Genomic DNA, 16,099 nt, shown 5'->3' with positions numbered 1-16,099 from the left:
GCAAAGCGATCATCCAACAGGTGAGATTGTGAGTTGTGAGGAGGATGCAAAGAGGCTTCATGAAGAGTTAGACAGACTAAGTGAGTGGGCAAGAACATAGCAGATGATGTAATGTGGAAAAATGTGAAGTTATCCACTTTGCTAGGAAGAACATAAATGCAGAGTATTTCTTAAATGGTGACAGATTGGAAGTGTTTATGTCCAAAGGGACCTGGGTGTCCTTGTTCATAAGTCACTGAAAGCTAACATGCAGGTGCAGCAAGCAATTAGAAAGGCAAATAGTTGTTGGCCTTTATTGCAAGAGGATTTGAGTACAGGAGTAAAGAAGTCTTGCTGCAATTGTATTAGAGCCTTGGTGAGACCGCACCTGGAGTATTGTGTACAGTTTTGGTCTCCTTACCTAAGGAAGGATATACTTGCCATAAAGGGGAGTGCAATGAAGGTTCACCAGACTAATTCCTGGGATAGTGGGACTGCCCTATGAGGAGAGATTGAGGAGATTGGGCCTATAATGCTCTAGAGTTTAGAAGAATGAGGGGTGATCTCATTGAAGCATACTAAAAGCTTACAGGACTCAATAAGGTCAATGCAGGAAGGATGATTCCCCTGCCTGGGGGGTGTCTAGAACCAGGGGACACAGTCTCAGAATAAGAGGTAGGTCATTTAGGACTGAGATGAGGAGGAATGTCTTCACTCAGAGGGTGGTGAATCTTAGGAATTCTCTATCCGAGAGGGTTATGGAGGCTCAGTCACTGAGTATGTTCAAGACACAGATCAATAGATTTCTAGATATTAAAGATATTAAAGGATATGGGGAGAGTGCGGGAAAACGGTGTTGAGCCATGATCTAGTTGAATGGCGGAGCAGGCTCGAGGGGCCGAATGGCCTATTCCTGCTCCTATTTCCTGTTCCTATGTTCCAAAACAGCAATGTGATAATGACCAGATTATCTGAAGCAGATCTAAATCCTTTCCACAGTTGCATGTTGAACAATGTTCATTATAATGATATTTACTGCTCAATGACAAAACCACACAAAAACGTATTTAAGACTTAAATGAATAAACACACATCACACAGATATCATTAGACAATGGAGCTGGAGCTTAATGTTCAGTCATATACTTGCAGAAGCTACATTGTAAAGTCTCTCCTGCAAAACAGAATACCCAAACTTAACAACTAGACAAGCATCTAAAGCCTAAAGTTGTGAGTAAATCCCCAAACCTGAGAGGATTTGACAGTCTCAAGCTGGAATACCACCACTGTGTTTGGGAAGTTAATACATTGCACATGTGGGCCTGATGCGACTACACAACAGGCAACTGTCTCCCGACTCAGTCCTCAAAGCCAAATGCAGATACAGAAATAAAGGTGTACTGAAACAGATCCCATTAACACAGACATTACCATCGCTGAATCTGCCACTATCAACATCCTGGGGGTTACCATTGACCAGAAACTGAACTGAAGTAACCATATAAATACTGTAGCTACAAGAGCAAGTCAAAGGCTAGGAACCCTGCGGTGAGTAACACACCTCCTGACTCCTCAAAGCCTGTCCACCATCTACAAGGCACAGGTCAGGAGTGTGATGGAATACTCTCCACTTGTCTGAATGGGTGCAGCTCCAACAACACTCAAGAAACTCAACACCAACCAGGACAAAGCAGCCTGCTTGTTTGGCACCCCCTCCACCACGTTCAACATTCACTCCCTCCACCACTGATGCACAGTGGCAGCAACTCACCAAGGCTCCTTAGACAGCACCTTCCAAATCCGCAACCTCTACCACCTAGAAGGACATGGGCAGCAGATGCATGGGAACACCACCACCTGCAAGTTCCCCTCCAAGTCACACACCATCCTGACTTGGAACTATATCGCCGTTCCTTCACTGTTGCTGGGTCAAAATCCTGGAACTCCCTTCCGAACAGCACTGTGGGTGCACCTACCCCACATGGACTGCAGCGGTTCAAGAAGGCAGCTCACCACCACCACCTGCTCATGGGCAATTAGGGATGGACAATAAATACTGGCCTAGTCAGCGACCCCCACATCCCATGAAAGAATAGAAAAAAGACAAATATCTAGGCTCAGTCCCCACATTACTTAAGTACTGATTAATGGAATGAAAAGGAGAGCAGACTGATTACAAAAATAATTCTGAATGGCACAGAAACAGTAGGTGCATAATGGAGCTTGCAAATGTGTTTATTAACAAAGAAAAATAGCCTGTAGTTTTATGTCTCTGAGACTGCTGTTAGCATCAGTGTCACGATGAGTGTAGAAATGAAACAAAGACAGCTCTGGGGAAATGAGCTTAAGGGTTGGTGCAGGATCAGTTGAACCCAGTACACACAGGAATACCCTCCCTGTAAGCATATCCTCCTCACATGTTACCTGTCAATTAACTTGTGGAGGATAAAGGAAAGTGTTCACCAAAGGGACATTAAAACACATTCAACCCAATCATTTTGATGGGCAGAGTCACTGAATGACTTGCAGCCTGTCACATCAAATTGCCATGGGAAAGGGGTTGCAAGACCGACTTGGCCACAAGGGCCAGATTATCCCTTGCACCAGTTAGCTGATAGATTGCACCCCATCCAAGGCAATCAACAGTATCATCTCCACAACTCAGCAACACTGAGGACTTGTCCTTGCATTCTGCTTCAGATCCCCACCTTCCCATCCTGTGCCCCACAGTCAGGTCCAGGACAAAACAAAGCCCAGAAATCGCAAAGCTAAGAAAGGAGCGAAAGATAGGGAGGCAGACCCTCAATATCACCATCACAGCAGAGCAGGTACGTCTCCAGGAACACAGTCAACACACTCTGGGGACAGAGCCACCACCATTGCCACCCAGCCAATGCTGGAACAGCCTCACAGCAACACGAGGATGCCACACAGCCAAGCACACACGCACCACCAATGTTACAGGCCCAGTGCAAGCCCACCTCACACGGTCGACAAGCCCACTCGCATGTACACCCACGCCATCAAATACAGAAATGGGCTCATCCCACTTAATTCCTCACACTTCAATCTTACTTTACTAAGTAAGATGTTTTAAACTCAAACGGTGTCCACATCAAACACTGTCCACGTTTAAATTTGTTTGTGGTAGCCCTGAATAGCCCTCCCTGAACAAACACTGTCCCGTTAAACAAGTGAAGTATCAATACAGTTCATCTTCTGTTCCCTTGCGTTAGGAACAATTGCTTTAAATAACTTCAGTGTACAGTGTCCATCCATGAGAAATGCCTCCATCTGCACATTTGCCAGTCTGCACAAACTCTGTGCTGGTCATTAGCACAGTGGAGAACAGGACAGCTGCAAGAGGCCAGCAGATTGGTGAAAGCAATGTTTTTTTTTGTTGCCACTAATTGAGTAATTGAGGCTTGTAAGCAGCTGTAGTGACAAGAGCTCCATATTTAGATCCATTCTGAACAAATCAAATCAAGCAGAAAAAAAGGTCTCCAGTTCCTCGCTAACTTCACATTGCTCAAACAAAATCACTTGCTGCCCGCTCAGCACCTGAGCAGGGTATAACCCACGGCAGACACCTCTGCTCAGTACTGCGTGCCTGGACAGCGTCAACTCCTGTGCATTTTCCATTTGTGAAAGCGAATGCGTGGAAAATGGAGGGCTGGAGAGTACAGAAATAGTAAAGGTGTCCAACCCAAGTTGTGCTCATTTCAAATCAAGTTCACGGTGCATCTGTGAACATGATCACAGTACAATGGATTTCACACACCTGAACACAGTAGAACAAGCTTCACACGCATGAACACAGTACAATCGGCTTCACACACGTGAACACAGTACAATCGGCTTCACACGTGTAAACACAGTACAATCGGCTTCACATGGGTGAACACAGTTCAATGGACTGAGACGTGTGAACACAGTACAATCGGTTTCACACATGTCAACACAGTATAATCGACTTCACATGTGTGAACACAGTGCAATGGGCTTCACACACGTGAAGACAGCGCACTGGGCTTTGCATGTGTGAAGACAGTACAATAGGCTTCACACGTGTGAGCGCAGCACAACAGGCTTCACAAGCATGAGTACAGCACAACGGGCTTCACACGTGTGACCAAAACACAACAGGTTTCACATGCATAAGCACAGCAGAACAAGCTTCACACGCATGAGCACAGCACAATGGCACTCTGGAACTTCAATCAATAGAGACATCCCTCTTTTACCTCCAACGATGACATCAAACTTAGCAGTACCCTACCTTGGTGATCAGGATTCTGTACTTTTCCAGCATCGCTTGATTGTCATGGCAACCCGACAACAATTGCCAAACCTCTGCTCTGAGTGCTTCTGGAACACCATTTCTGACGAGGACATGCAGCCCCTTGGGCCTCACAGCCAAATTGCTGTGCCTGAGGGAAGAGACTCAGTTAACAGACATACACAGAACATAACGTTACTGCTCAGACTTAATAAAGCAACAATACATGGGTTGATCTGGCAATGCCTTGCTCATAACCCCCCTCTTGCTGTACCCTTTTTAACCCACTCTGATTCTTCATGACCCGCCTCCTGAGCTGAGACTGCTACATGGTGTTTAACCATAGCTCAGTGGGCAGCACTCTCGCCTCCAGCTCACGAAGCTGTGGGTTTGAGCCCCACTCCAGAGATTTGAGCGCATGATCCAGGCAGTACTGAAGGAGTGTTGCACAATTAGAGAAGCCGTCTTTTCAGTGAGGCAATGAAAGAAGCTTTGTCTGCCCTTCAGGTGGGCATAAAAGATCCCACAGCAACATTCGAAGTTGAGGGCTAAATATTGGCCAGGACACTGAGAAAACTCCACTGCTCCTATTCAAATAATGCCATAGGATTTTTCACGTTCACCTGCGAAGGCAGACGAGACCTTGGTTTAACAACTCATTCAAAAGACAACACCTCCAGCAATGCAGAACTCCCTCAGTAATGCACTGACATGCTAGCTCAAGCCTCTGCATTGGCTCTTGGGTCTTGAATCCAGGACCTTCTGACTCAGAGGCAAGAGTGCTACGGGGGGGGGGGGGGGGGGGGGAGGGTGCAGCAAGATGAGGTTAGCTTGGGGAGAAAGCAGGAAAGATGCGAATATATAAAATAACTCCTGTAAGGAGTCATAGAGTTCTTATGACACAGAAAGAGGCCATTCGACCCACTGAGTTCTTGCTGGCTCTCTACAGAGCAATCCAGTCAGCCCCATTCCCCCACTCTATCCCTGTAGCCCTGTAAGTTTATTTCCCCACAAGTGCCCATCCAATTTCCTTTTGACATTATTCATCATCTCTGCTTCCACCACCCGCATGGGCAACAAATTCCATTCGCTGCATAAAAATAGATCTTCCTCACACTCCACTGCATCTCCTGCCCAAAGCCTTCATCTGTGTCCCCCGGTCCTTGTACCATCAGCTAATGAGAACAGCTTCTCTTTGTCTATCTTATCTAAATCTGTCATAATCTTGTACACCTCTATCAAATCTCCCCTCAATCTCCTCTGATCCAAGGAGATGAACCCCAGCTTCATCAATCTAACCTTGTAGCCAAAATGCCCCATCCCTGGAACTATTCTGGTAAATCTCCTCTGCAACCTCTCAAGGACCCTCACATCCTTCCTAAAGTGTGGTAGTCAGAACTGGATGCAATACTCCAGTTGTGGCCTAACCAGAGCTTTTTAAAGGTTCAGCATAACTTTCCTACTTTTGTATTCAATACCTCAGTTTATGAAGCCCAAGATACCATATGCTTTACTATTCTCTCAATATGTCCTGCCACCTTCAAGGATCTGTTGACATGGACCTCAAGGTCCCTCTGCAACACATTACATCGCATCAACTATCTTTCTCAATTTTCCTCGATGCAACACTACACCTCACCTCCAGCAAACTAGCGACAGGTGTGGAGATAACCTACTGAACAGATCTGTTCAACCTACACCACCTGCAATCCAAAACCAAATTCACTCCAACCTCAGTCATCGAGCTTCAGTATGCAGTTGACACTTGCGTATGCGCTCACTCTGAAACTGAGCTCCAGATCACTGTCGACTCTTCTCCGAAGATATGAGAAAATGGGTCTTTTACTAAACATTCAGAAAACAAAGGCCCGCTTCCAACCAGCTCCCACAACACAACATCTCCCCCCCCCACCCAATCAATCGAGATCAATGGTGAGGTCCTCGAAAATGTGGACCATTTTTCATATCTTGGGAGCCTCCTCTCGACGAAGGCATAGACGACAAGGTTCATCATCGCCCCCAGTGAGCCAGCTCAGCCTTCAGCCTACTGAGGAAAAGAGTTCTTGAGGATCAGGATCTCAAACCCGAGACTAAGATCATGGTTTACCAGGCAGCATTGATCCCTGCGCTCTGACATGCTTTGGAGACTTGGACAACCAACAGTAGGCACCTCAAAACACTGAAGTACCACCAGAAGTGCCTCTGCCAGATCTGCCAAACCCAGTAGCAGGAAAGGTAGTCAAAAAGCAGCGTCCTCTCCCAAGCCAACCTGCCCAGCATCAAGGCACTCACCCAAAACCAGCTCCACTGAATAAGACATGTTGCTCACATGCCTCACACCAGACTCCGAAAGCAGCTGTTCTACTCAGAACTTGGTCACAGCAGCAGACTCCCAGGAGATCTGCAGAAACACTTTAGAGACATCCTCAAAGCGAAAGCTCATTCGGGAAGGCATCATACACCTGGAGGGACTTCGTCGGAAACATGGGGAGGCGAAGTCGAAGCATCGGAGGAAGCACACAAATCTCCAAACTGCTCATCTTCCTGATCCTTCAAGCACCACTTGCTCCTCTTGCGGCAGGGTCTGCATATCATGCATTGGACTTATCAGCCAGCTCAGAACCCCCTGAACCGGAGTGGAAGCAAGTCATCCTCAATCCCGAGGCTCTGCCAAACAAGAAGGATGCCCGGCCACCTTCAAGGTTCCTCTATCCCTGTGTACTTTTTAGAACATTGCCTCTCCCTATCCATCTGCCAAAATATATCACCTCACACTTCTTTGTATTAAATTCCACCTGCCACATGTCTGCCCATTTTGCTAACCTCTCAATGTTCTGTTGCAGTAGATTTGCACCATCTTCGCTGTTTGTCGCACCTCCAAGTTTGGTGTCATCAACAAATTTTGAATTTTTTTAAATTCATTTCATGGGATGTGGACGTCGCTGGCCATGCCAGCATTTATTGCCCATTCCTAATAGTCCATGAGAAGGTGGTGGTGAGCTGCCTTCTTGAACCGCTGCAGTCCATGTGGGGTAGGTACACCCATGGTGCTGTTAGGAAGGGAGTTCCAGGATTTTTGACAGGTATAGACAGAGTGGATAGCAAGAAGCTTTTTCCCAGAGTGGGGGATTCAATTACAAGGGGACACGAGTTCAAAGTGAAAGGGGAAAAGTTTAGGGGGGATATGCGTGGAAATTTCTTTACGCAGAGGGTGGTGGGTGCATGGAACACATTGCCAGCGGAGGTGGTAGACGCGGGCACGATAGCGTCTTTTAAGATGTATCTAGACAGATACATGAATGGGCAGGAAGTAAAGAGATACAGACCCTTAGAAAATAGGCGACAGGTTTAGATAGAGGATTTGGATCGGCGTAGGCTTGGAGGGCCGAAGGGCCTGTTCCTGTGCTGTAATTTTCTTTGTTCTTTGTTCTTTGATTTTGACCCAGCGACAGTGAAGGTACAGCAATATAGTTCCAAGTCAGGATGGTGTGTGGCTTGGAGGGGAACTTGCAGGTGGTGGTGTTCCCATGCATCTGCTGCCCTTGTCTTTCTAGGTTGTAGAGGTTGTGGGTTTGGAAGGTGCAGTCAAAGGAGCCTTGGTGCGTTGCTGCAGCGCATCTTGTTGATGGTATACACTGCTGCCACTGTGCATCGGTGGTGAAGGGTGTGAATGTTTGTGGATGGGGTGCCAATCAAGCAGGCTGCTTTGTCCTGGATGGTGTTGAGCTTCTTGAGTGTTGTTGAAGCTGCACACATCCAGGCAAGTGCAAAGTATTGCGATTGGATTATGTGATCTGGTTCAGTCGTCCCCTCAGTGCACAGGCTTTGGGGAGTCAAGAGGTGAGTTACTCGCCACAGGATTCCGAGCTTCTGACCTGCTCTTGTAGCTACGGTATTTATTTGGCTACTCCAGTTCAGTTTCTGGTCAATGGTAACCCCCCCAGGATGTTGATAGTGGGGGTTCAGTGATCGTAATGCCATTGAATGTCAAAGGAAGATGGTTAGATTCTCTCTTGTTCGAGATGGTCATTGCCTAGCACTTGTGTGGCGCAAATGTTACTTGCCACTTATCAGCCCAAGCCTGGATATTGTCCAGGTCTTGCTGTATTTCTACACGGACTGCTTCAGTATCTCAGGAGTCGTGAATGCTACTGAACATTGTGCAATCATCAGTGAACATCCCTACTTCTGACTTTATGATTAAAGGAAGGTCATTGATGAAGCAGCTGAAGATGGTTGGGCCAAGGACACTACCCTGAGGAACTCCTGCAGTGATGTCCTGGAGCTGAGATAATCGACCTCTAATAACCACAACCATCTTTCTTTGTGCTAGGGACAATTCCAACCAGCGAAGAGTTTTCCCCCAATTTCCACTGACTCCAGTTTTGCCACGGTTGATGCCAGACTCGGTCAAATGCTGCCTTTATGTCAAAGGCAGTCACTCTCACCTCACCTCTTGAGTTCAGCTCTTTTGTCCATGTTTGAACCAAGGTTGTAATGAGGTCAGGAGCTAAGTGGCCCTGGCAGAACCCAAATTGAGCGTCACTGAGCAGGTTATTGCTGAGCAAGTGCCGCTTGATAGCACTGTCAATGGCATCTTCCATCACTTTACTGATGTTCGAGAGTAGACTGATGGGGCGGTAATTGGCCGGGTTGGATCTGTCCTACTTTTCGTGTACAGGACATACCTGGGCAATTTTCCACATTGCCAGGTAGATGCCAGTGTTGTAGCTGTACTGGAACAGCTTGGCTAGGGGCGCGGCAAGTTCTGGAGCACAGGTCTTCAGTACTATTGCCGGAATATTGTCAGGGCCCATAGCCTTTACAGTATCCAGTGCCTTCAGTCGTTTCTTGACATCACACAGGGTGAATTGAATTGGCTGAAGACTGGCATCTGCGATGCTGGGCACTTCAGGAGGAGGCCGAGATGGATCATCAACTCGGCACTTCTGGCTGAAGATTGTTGCAAATGCTTCAGCCTTATCTTTTGCACTAATGTGCTGCATTCCCCCATCATTGAGGATGGAGATATTTGTAGAGCCACCTCCTCCTGTTAGTTGTTTCATTGTCCACCACCATTCATGACTGGATGTAGCACGACTGCAGTGCTTAGAGCTTATCCGTTGGTTGTGGGATCGCTTAGCTCTGTCTATCGCATGCTGCTTATGCTGTTTGGCATGCAAGTAGTCACCAGGTTGACACCTCTGTATTCCAATATCCAATTAATTTATATATGTTTAAAAAAAAGCAGTGCTGCTTGCACTGACCCTTGAGGAACAACACTGTCTACCATCCTCCAATCTGAAAAATATCCATTTAGCACGACTCACTGTTTTCTGTCCTTAAGTCAATTTTTTATCCAATTGGATGTTGACCCTCCTATTCCAAGAGCCTCAATTTTGTTAACCAGCCTTTTATGTGGTATTTTGTCAAACACGTTCTTCAAATCCATCTGGACAACATCCACTGTGTTCCTTTCAGCAACCTTCTCTGTTACTTCATCAAAAAATTCAATTAGATTAGTCAAGCATGATCTGCTTTTTACAAATCCATGCTGGCTCTCCTTAATTAACTCAAACCTCTCCAAGTGCCTGTTGTTCTTTCCCTGATTATAGTTTCTAAAACCTTAACCACCACTGATGTTAAACTGACCAGCCTGCAGTTACCAGGAATGTCTTTACACCCTCCCTTGAACAAGGGTGTCACATTTGTCACTCTCCAATATCTAAGGAAGATTGGAAGATTATGGAAAACCCTTCCAGTATCTCCACTCCCACTTCCTTTAGCAGGGTGAGATGCAAGCCATCCAGACCAGGCAATTAAACCACTCCAAGCATAGCCAGCCTTTCCAGTACATTCTGCTTATCAATTTTCAGCTAATCGATTCCCTCTATCAGCTCCACTTCTACAGATACTTTGTCAACATTCTCTTCCTTAGTAAACACCGATACAAAGTACCCATTAAGTACGCTACCTTTGCCCTGTGTCTCTAAGAATATATCACCCTCTTTGTTCCAATAGGCCCTACCCTCCCTCTTACTACACGCTTAATATTTACACGCTGGTAGAAGATTTTGGGCTTCCCTTTTACGTTACTGCCATCCTATTCTCATATTCGCTCTTTGCCAGTCTTATTTTCCTCTTCACTTCCCCTCCCAACTTATTGTATTAGGAATCTTAATTCAGCACAGGCAAGAAGGGCACGCTCCTCTGCGAAAAAAATCTCTTTAATGCAGTAGCTGGAGTATAGATGAAGAGCAACATCTGACATTGATTTAGTGCCATTAAGAATGAAAAATTAGCACATTTCAATCTTAGGGAAAGCCCAGAAAAATTACAGCAGCTTCCATATAACCCTTCTAACATACCAGGAACACACCTTTTAATTCTCAAGGCACGGGATACCACCAGAAATCTCCGATATTGCTGAGAATAATTCTCCTCCTGTCTGAAAAGCCTCCTTGAGGATTTTTGCAATGTTTGATTTCTCAGGGTCTCGGTCTAACGGGTATTGTTGCACTGCGATCAATGGCATGATGCCACAGGCAGCAGCTGAGCTATTTGTTAAAAGCTGACAATTTTTTTTTACGGCTCTGCATTTCTGAACTCAAAGTGTTCGATATTTGGGGAAAGGTATACTTCACAATCTTTGGATTTAAAGCAGCAGCAGAGTGAGGGAGGGAAAGAGAGAGCGAGAGGTCGTGAAGGAGAGAGAGAGCATGAAGAGGAGGGAGTTAAAGCATTGGGAGTGAGGATGAGGGAGAGCGCGGGCAAGGGAGAGAGAAAGTGTGTACAAGGGAGACAGTGAACAAGACAAAGCATGAAGGAAAGCATGTGTGAAGGAAAGAGTGCAGGGACGCGAAAGGGAGAGGGGGCATGAAGGGGAGAGGGGGCGCGAGAGAGAGAGAAAGCGCACGAGAAAGAGAGAGCACGCAAGAAACAGAGAAAACACGAGAGAAAGAAAGAGAGAAAGAAAGAGAGCAAGAAAGAGAGCGTGTGAGAAAGAGAAAGAGCACGCGAGAGAGACACGCGAGAAAGAGAGACGCGCACGCAAAGGAGAGGGAAAGCGGGGAGGAGAGAGAAAGCGGGGCGGAGAGAGCACGAGAAGGAGAGAGCGCAAGGAGAAGAGTGCGCAAGGAGAAGAAAGCACAAGGAGGAGAGAATGCAAGGAGGAGAGCGAGTGCCAAGGGGAGAGAGCGAGCGCCAATGGGAGAGAGCGAATGCCAATGGGAGAGAGCGAGCACCAATGGGAGAGAACGAGCGCCAATGGGAGAGAGCGAACGCCAATGGGAGAGAGCGAACGCCAATGGGAGAGAGCGAGCACCAAGGGGAAAGCGAGCGCAATGGGTAGAGCGAGCGCAATGGGTAGAGCGAGCGCAATGGGGAGAGCGAGCGCAAAGGGGAGAGCGAGCGTAAAGGGGAGAGAGCGCGCAAAGGGGAGAGCGAGCACGAAGGGGAGAGAGAGAGCACAAATGAGAGCACACATGCACAAGGGAGAGAGAGAGCAGGGGAGAGCGTGCCTGAGGTGGAGAGAGAGGAGGAATTGGGATGAGAGGGTACAAAAGGGGAAGGGAGAGAATGAAAGGAGAGTGTGAGCGAGCACGAAAGGGTGAATTAGCGCGAGGGCAGTGCAAACATGGGGGAGGCAGGAATGCAATGGGGGGGGGAAAGCAAAGTGGGGTGAGTGAAGAGGGGCGACCGAGGGTGGGAGAGCAAGGGTGGTGAAGAGCATGACGGGACAGAGCACATATAGGGAGAGCGTGGCAGGGAAGAGTGCAGGGGTGGAATAGCATAGGGGGAGGGTGAACGAGCGGCAATGGAGATAATGGGGTGTTACAGCAGGGATGGACCACGGGGTGTGCGCGAGCTGTAGTGTGCAGAGGGAGTGTGCACGCAGAGACCATGAGGGAGAGAACATGGGTGAGGGCGGGAAAGCGAGGGGTGGGGGGGGAGGAAAGAGTAGAGGAAAAGAGCGAGAAAGCAAGACAGGAAGTAAAAGAGATCAAGGGAAGGAGCACGAGAGGGAGAGCATTTGAGATAAAGAGAAAGCAAACGAAAGAGAGCTGGGACTCAAGGGCTCGTCAGGGAGCAGCCACACCAGATGGTGACACCACTGGAACTTAATACATCATTTTATTCCCCCAACCATTAGCTTTACCAACGACAACATAGATCAGTAAAAAGAAACATATTGGCTTGTCAACAAACAATAAATGCATCCTGCAGTAGGATGCAGATTTGCTTCCTTGTGGATAATTATGGTACTCACCATCTGTGCAGCAATTCTCCCCACGATTCCAGGATCTTCTCAGGGCAGTCCTTGGATACGTCCCCAGTGCCACTCGACAGTTCATTATCACTGTCTGCAAGACAGCAGAAAGAGAGGCTTGCTCAGCTGTATATCATTAAACAGATCGTAGATTTTTAAACCAAGGATTCTGTGGAATCACAGAGGATGCCAGAAGTATCAGATTTGATGGCTTCTATATTTGGTAATGTTGTTACTGCACACTAATTACGCAGATTTTCTTCAATAAAACTTTTCTTTTTTGTAGCTGACACAGTAGGGGTGATTTTAACCTTGTCAGCCTTTTGCAAACCGAGCAGGCAGTTAAAATCGGCTGGGAGTCTTATTCACATCCCCCTCCACTCAGGTCAAATTCTAACCTGCTGAGCAAACAGAAAGCACACCCACCCGAATCATTCTTTAAATAAACAGATTAGGTAGTTGCGGCCTGGTTGCTATTCTAATTGGTGGTCTGACTGTGGCAACTGTTGTCGTTTTCCCAGTAGGTGACACAGCACAAGAGAAGTTAAAACCCTAGAGTAATTTCAAAGTTATTGTTTAAATTTTCCCTACAGGGCCAAGACGAGCAGGAATGCTCCACAAGGGAAGCTTGGGCCTTCCCTGCAACCTGCCCCACCAACCCCTCCCCCCCCCCCCCACCCCGGCGTCTGGATCGTTACATCTTACCCAAGTGCCCGGGACTGTTCCTTCCGCTACCACCACCTCCTGCCCCCTGATCTTCTGTCCCCATGAAATGAGATGTGTGAAGTGATTTATTTTGGTAGGATAGAGGAGGCAATATAAACTAAATGCGACAATTTTAAAGGGGATGCAGGAACAGAGAGACCGGGCAGCTATGTGCACAAGTCTTTGAAGGTGCAGGACAAGTTGAGAACGCTGGTAAAACAGCACACGGGATCCTTGCTTTTATTAACAGAGGCATAGAGCACAAAAACAAGGAAGTTAGACCTTTCTAACTCACTGATAAGCACAGCTGGAGTATTGTGTTAAATTCTGCGCACTATATATTTTAGGAAGGATATCAAGGTCTTGGAGAGTTTTCAAATCCCCCCCCCGGCCTCATCCATCCCTATCTCTGTAATCTCCTCCAGCCCTACAACTCGCCAAGATATCTGTGCTCCTGCAATTCTCACCTCTTATGCAGCTCCGATTTTAATCACTCCAACACTGGTGGCTGTAACTTCAGCTGTCTGGGCCCTAAACTCCTGGATTCCCTCCCTAAATCTCTCTCTCCTCCTTTAAGACACTCCTTAAAACCTACTTTTTTGTCCAAGATTTTGGTCAGAATTCTGGCCCTAATATCTCCTTATGTGGCTCAGTGTCAAATTTTGTTTGGGAATGCTCCTACAATGCCTTGAGCCAGTTTACTGATTAAAGGTGCTGTAAAAATACAAATCAAATCTAAATCGGGGGACATAATCACTGACCAACGCAAACAGATGGACCGCTGGGTTGAGCACTACCTAGAACTGTACTCCAGGGAGAATGCTGTCACTGAGACTGCCCTCAATGCAGCCCAGCCTCTACCAGTCATGGATGAGCTGGACATACAGCCAACCAAATCGGAACTCAGTGATGCCATTGATTCCCTAGCCAGCGGAAAAGCCCCTGGGAAGGACAGCATTACCCCTGAAATAATCAAGAGTGCCAAGCCTGCTATACTCTCAGCACTACATGAACTGCTATGCCTGTGCTGGGACGAGGGAGCAGTACCCCAGGACATGCGCGATGCCAACATCATCACCCTCTATAAAAACAAAGGTGACCGCGGTGACTGCAACAACTACCGTGGAATCTCCCTGCTCAGCATAGTGGGGAAAGTCTTTGCTCGAGTCGCTCTGAACAGGCTTCAGAAGCTGGCCGAGCGCGTCTACCCTGAGGCACAGTGTGGCTTTCGTGCAGAGAGATCGACTATTGACATGCTGTTCTCCCTTCGTCAGATACAGGAGAAATGCCGTGAACAACAGATGCCCCTCTACATTGCTTTCATTGATCTCACCAAAGCCTTTGACCTCGTCAGCAGACGTGGTCTCTTCAGACTACTAGAAAAGATCGGATGTCCACCAAAGCTACTAAGTATCATCACCTCATTCCATGACAATATGAAAGGCACAATTCAACATGGTGGCTCCTCATCAGAGCCCTTTCCTATCCTGAGTGGTGTGAAACAGGGCTGTGTTCTCGCACCCACACTTTTTGGGATTTTCTTCTCCCTGCTGCTTTCACATGCGTTCAAATCCTCTGAAGAAGGAATTTTCCTCCACACAAGATCAGGGGGCAGGTTGTTCAACCTTGCCCGTCTAAGAGCGAAGTCCAAAGTACGGAAAGTCCTCATCAGAGAACTCCTCTTTGCTGACGATGCTGCTTTAACATCTCACACTGAAGAATGCCTGCAGAGTCTCATCGACAGGTTTGCGTCTGCCTGCAATGAATTTGGCCTAACCATCAGCCTCAAGAAAACGAACATCATGGGGCAGGATGTCAGAAATGCTCCATCCATCAATATTGGCGACCACGCTCTGGAAGTGGTTCAAGAGTTCACCTACCTAGGCTCAACTATCACCAGTAACCTGTCTCTAGATGCAGAAATCAACAAGCGCATGGGTAAGGCTTCCACTGCTATGTCCAGACTGGCCAAGAGAGTGTGGGAAAATGGCGCACTGACACGGAACACAAAAGTCCGAGTGTATCAGGCCTGTGTCCTCAGTACCTTGCTCTACGGCAGCGAGGCCTGGACAACGTATGCCAGCCAAGAGCGACGTCTCAATTCATTCCATCTTCGCTGCCTTCGGAGAATACTTGGCATCAGGTGGCAGGACTATATCTCCAACACAGAAGTCCTTGAAGCGGCCAACATCCCCAGCTTATACACACTACTGAGTCAGCGGCGCTTGAGATGGCTTGGCCATGTGAGCCGCATGGAAGATGGCAGGATCCCCAAAGACACATTGTACAGTGAGCTCGCCACTGGTATCAGACCCACCGGCCGTCCATGTCTCCGTTATAAAGACGTCTGCAAACGCGACATGAAATCGTGTGACATTGATCACAAGTCGTGGGAGTCAGTTGCCAGCATTCGCCAGAGCTGGCGGGCAGCCATAAAGACAGGGCTAAATTGTGGCGAGTCGAAGAGACTTAGTAGTTGGCAGGAAAAAAGACAGAGGCGCAAGGGGAGAGCCAACTGTGCAACAGCCCCAACAAACAAATTTCTCTGCAGCACCTGTGGAAGAGCCTGTCACTCCAGAATTGGCCTTTATAGCCACTCCAGGCGCTGCTTCACAAACCACTGACCACCTCCAGGCGCGTATCCATTGTCTCTCGAGATAAGGAGGCCCAAAAGAAGAAAAATACAAGTTGTTGTTGGTGTTGAGGGTGCAGAGGAGATGTACTAGAATGGTATCTGGGATGCGGAGCTTCAGTTATGTGGAGAGCATGGAGAAACTGGGGTTCTTCTCCCTAGAGCAGCGAAAGTTAAGAGGAGATTTGATAGAGCTGTTCAAAATCATGAAAGGCTTTGATAGAGTGAATAAGGA

At 47.5% G+C, this 16,099-nt stretch overlaps 1 protein-coding gene across 1 annotated transcript in view; it reads right to left on the bottom strand.

Moving 5' to 3' along the window:
• The window catches only part of LOC137373267 (rab GTPase-activating protein 1-like), a 600,347-nt gene that overhangs the window by 350,184 nt on the left and 234,064 nt on the right, over positions 1-16,099 (bottom strand). Inside the window, exons 12-13 of the mRNA XM_068038116.1 lie at positions 12,528-12,621; positions 4,259-4,409 (exon numbers count right to left, since the gene is read on the bottom strand). Coding sequence (XP_067894217.1) covers positions 4,259-4,409; positions 12,528-12,621 — 245 coding nt within the window. The remainder of the gene's footprint in view (positions 1-4,258; positions 4,410-12,527; positions 12,622-16,099) is intronic.

Source organism: Heterodontus francisci, chromosome 8 (genome assembly GCF_036365525.1).
Source record: "Heterodontus francisci isolate sHetFra1 chromosome 8, sHetFra1.hap1, whole genome shotgun sequence".
Lineage (NCBI taxonomy): Eukaryota > Metazoa > Chordata > Chondrichthyes > Heterodontiformes > Heterodontidae > Heterodontus > Heterodontus francisci.
This window is presented reverse-complemented; position numbering and strand designations above follow the sequence as displayed.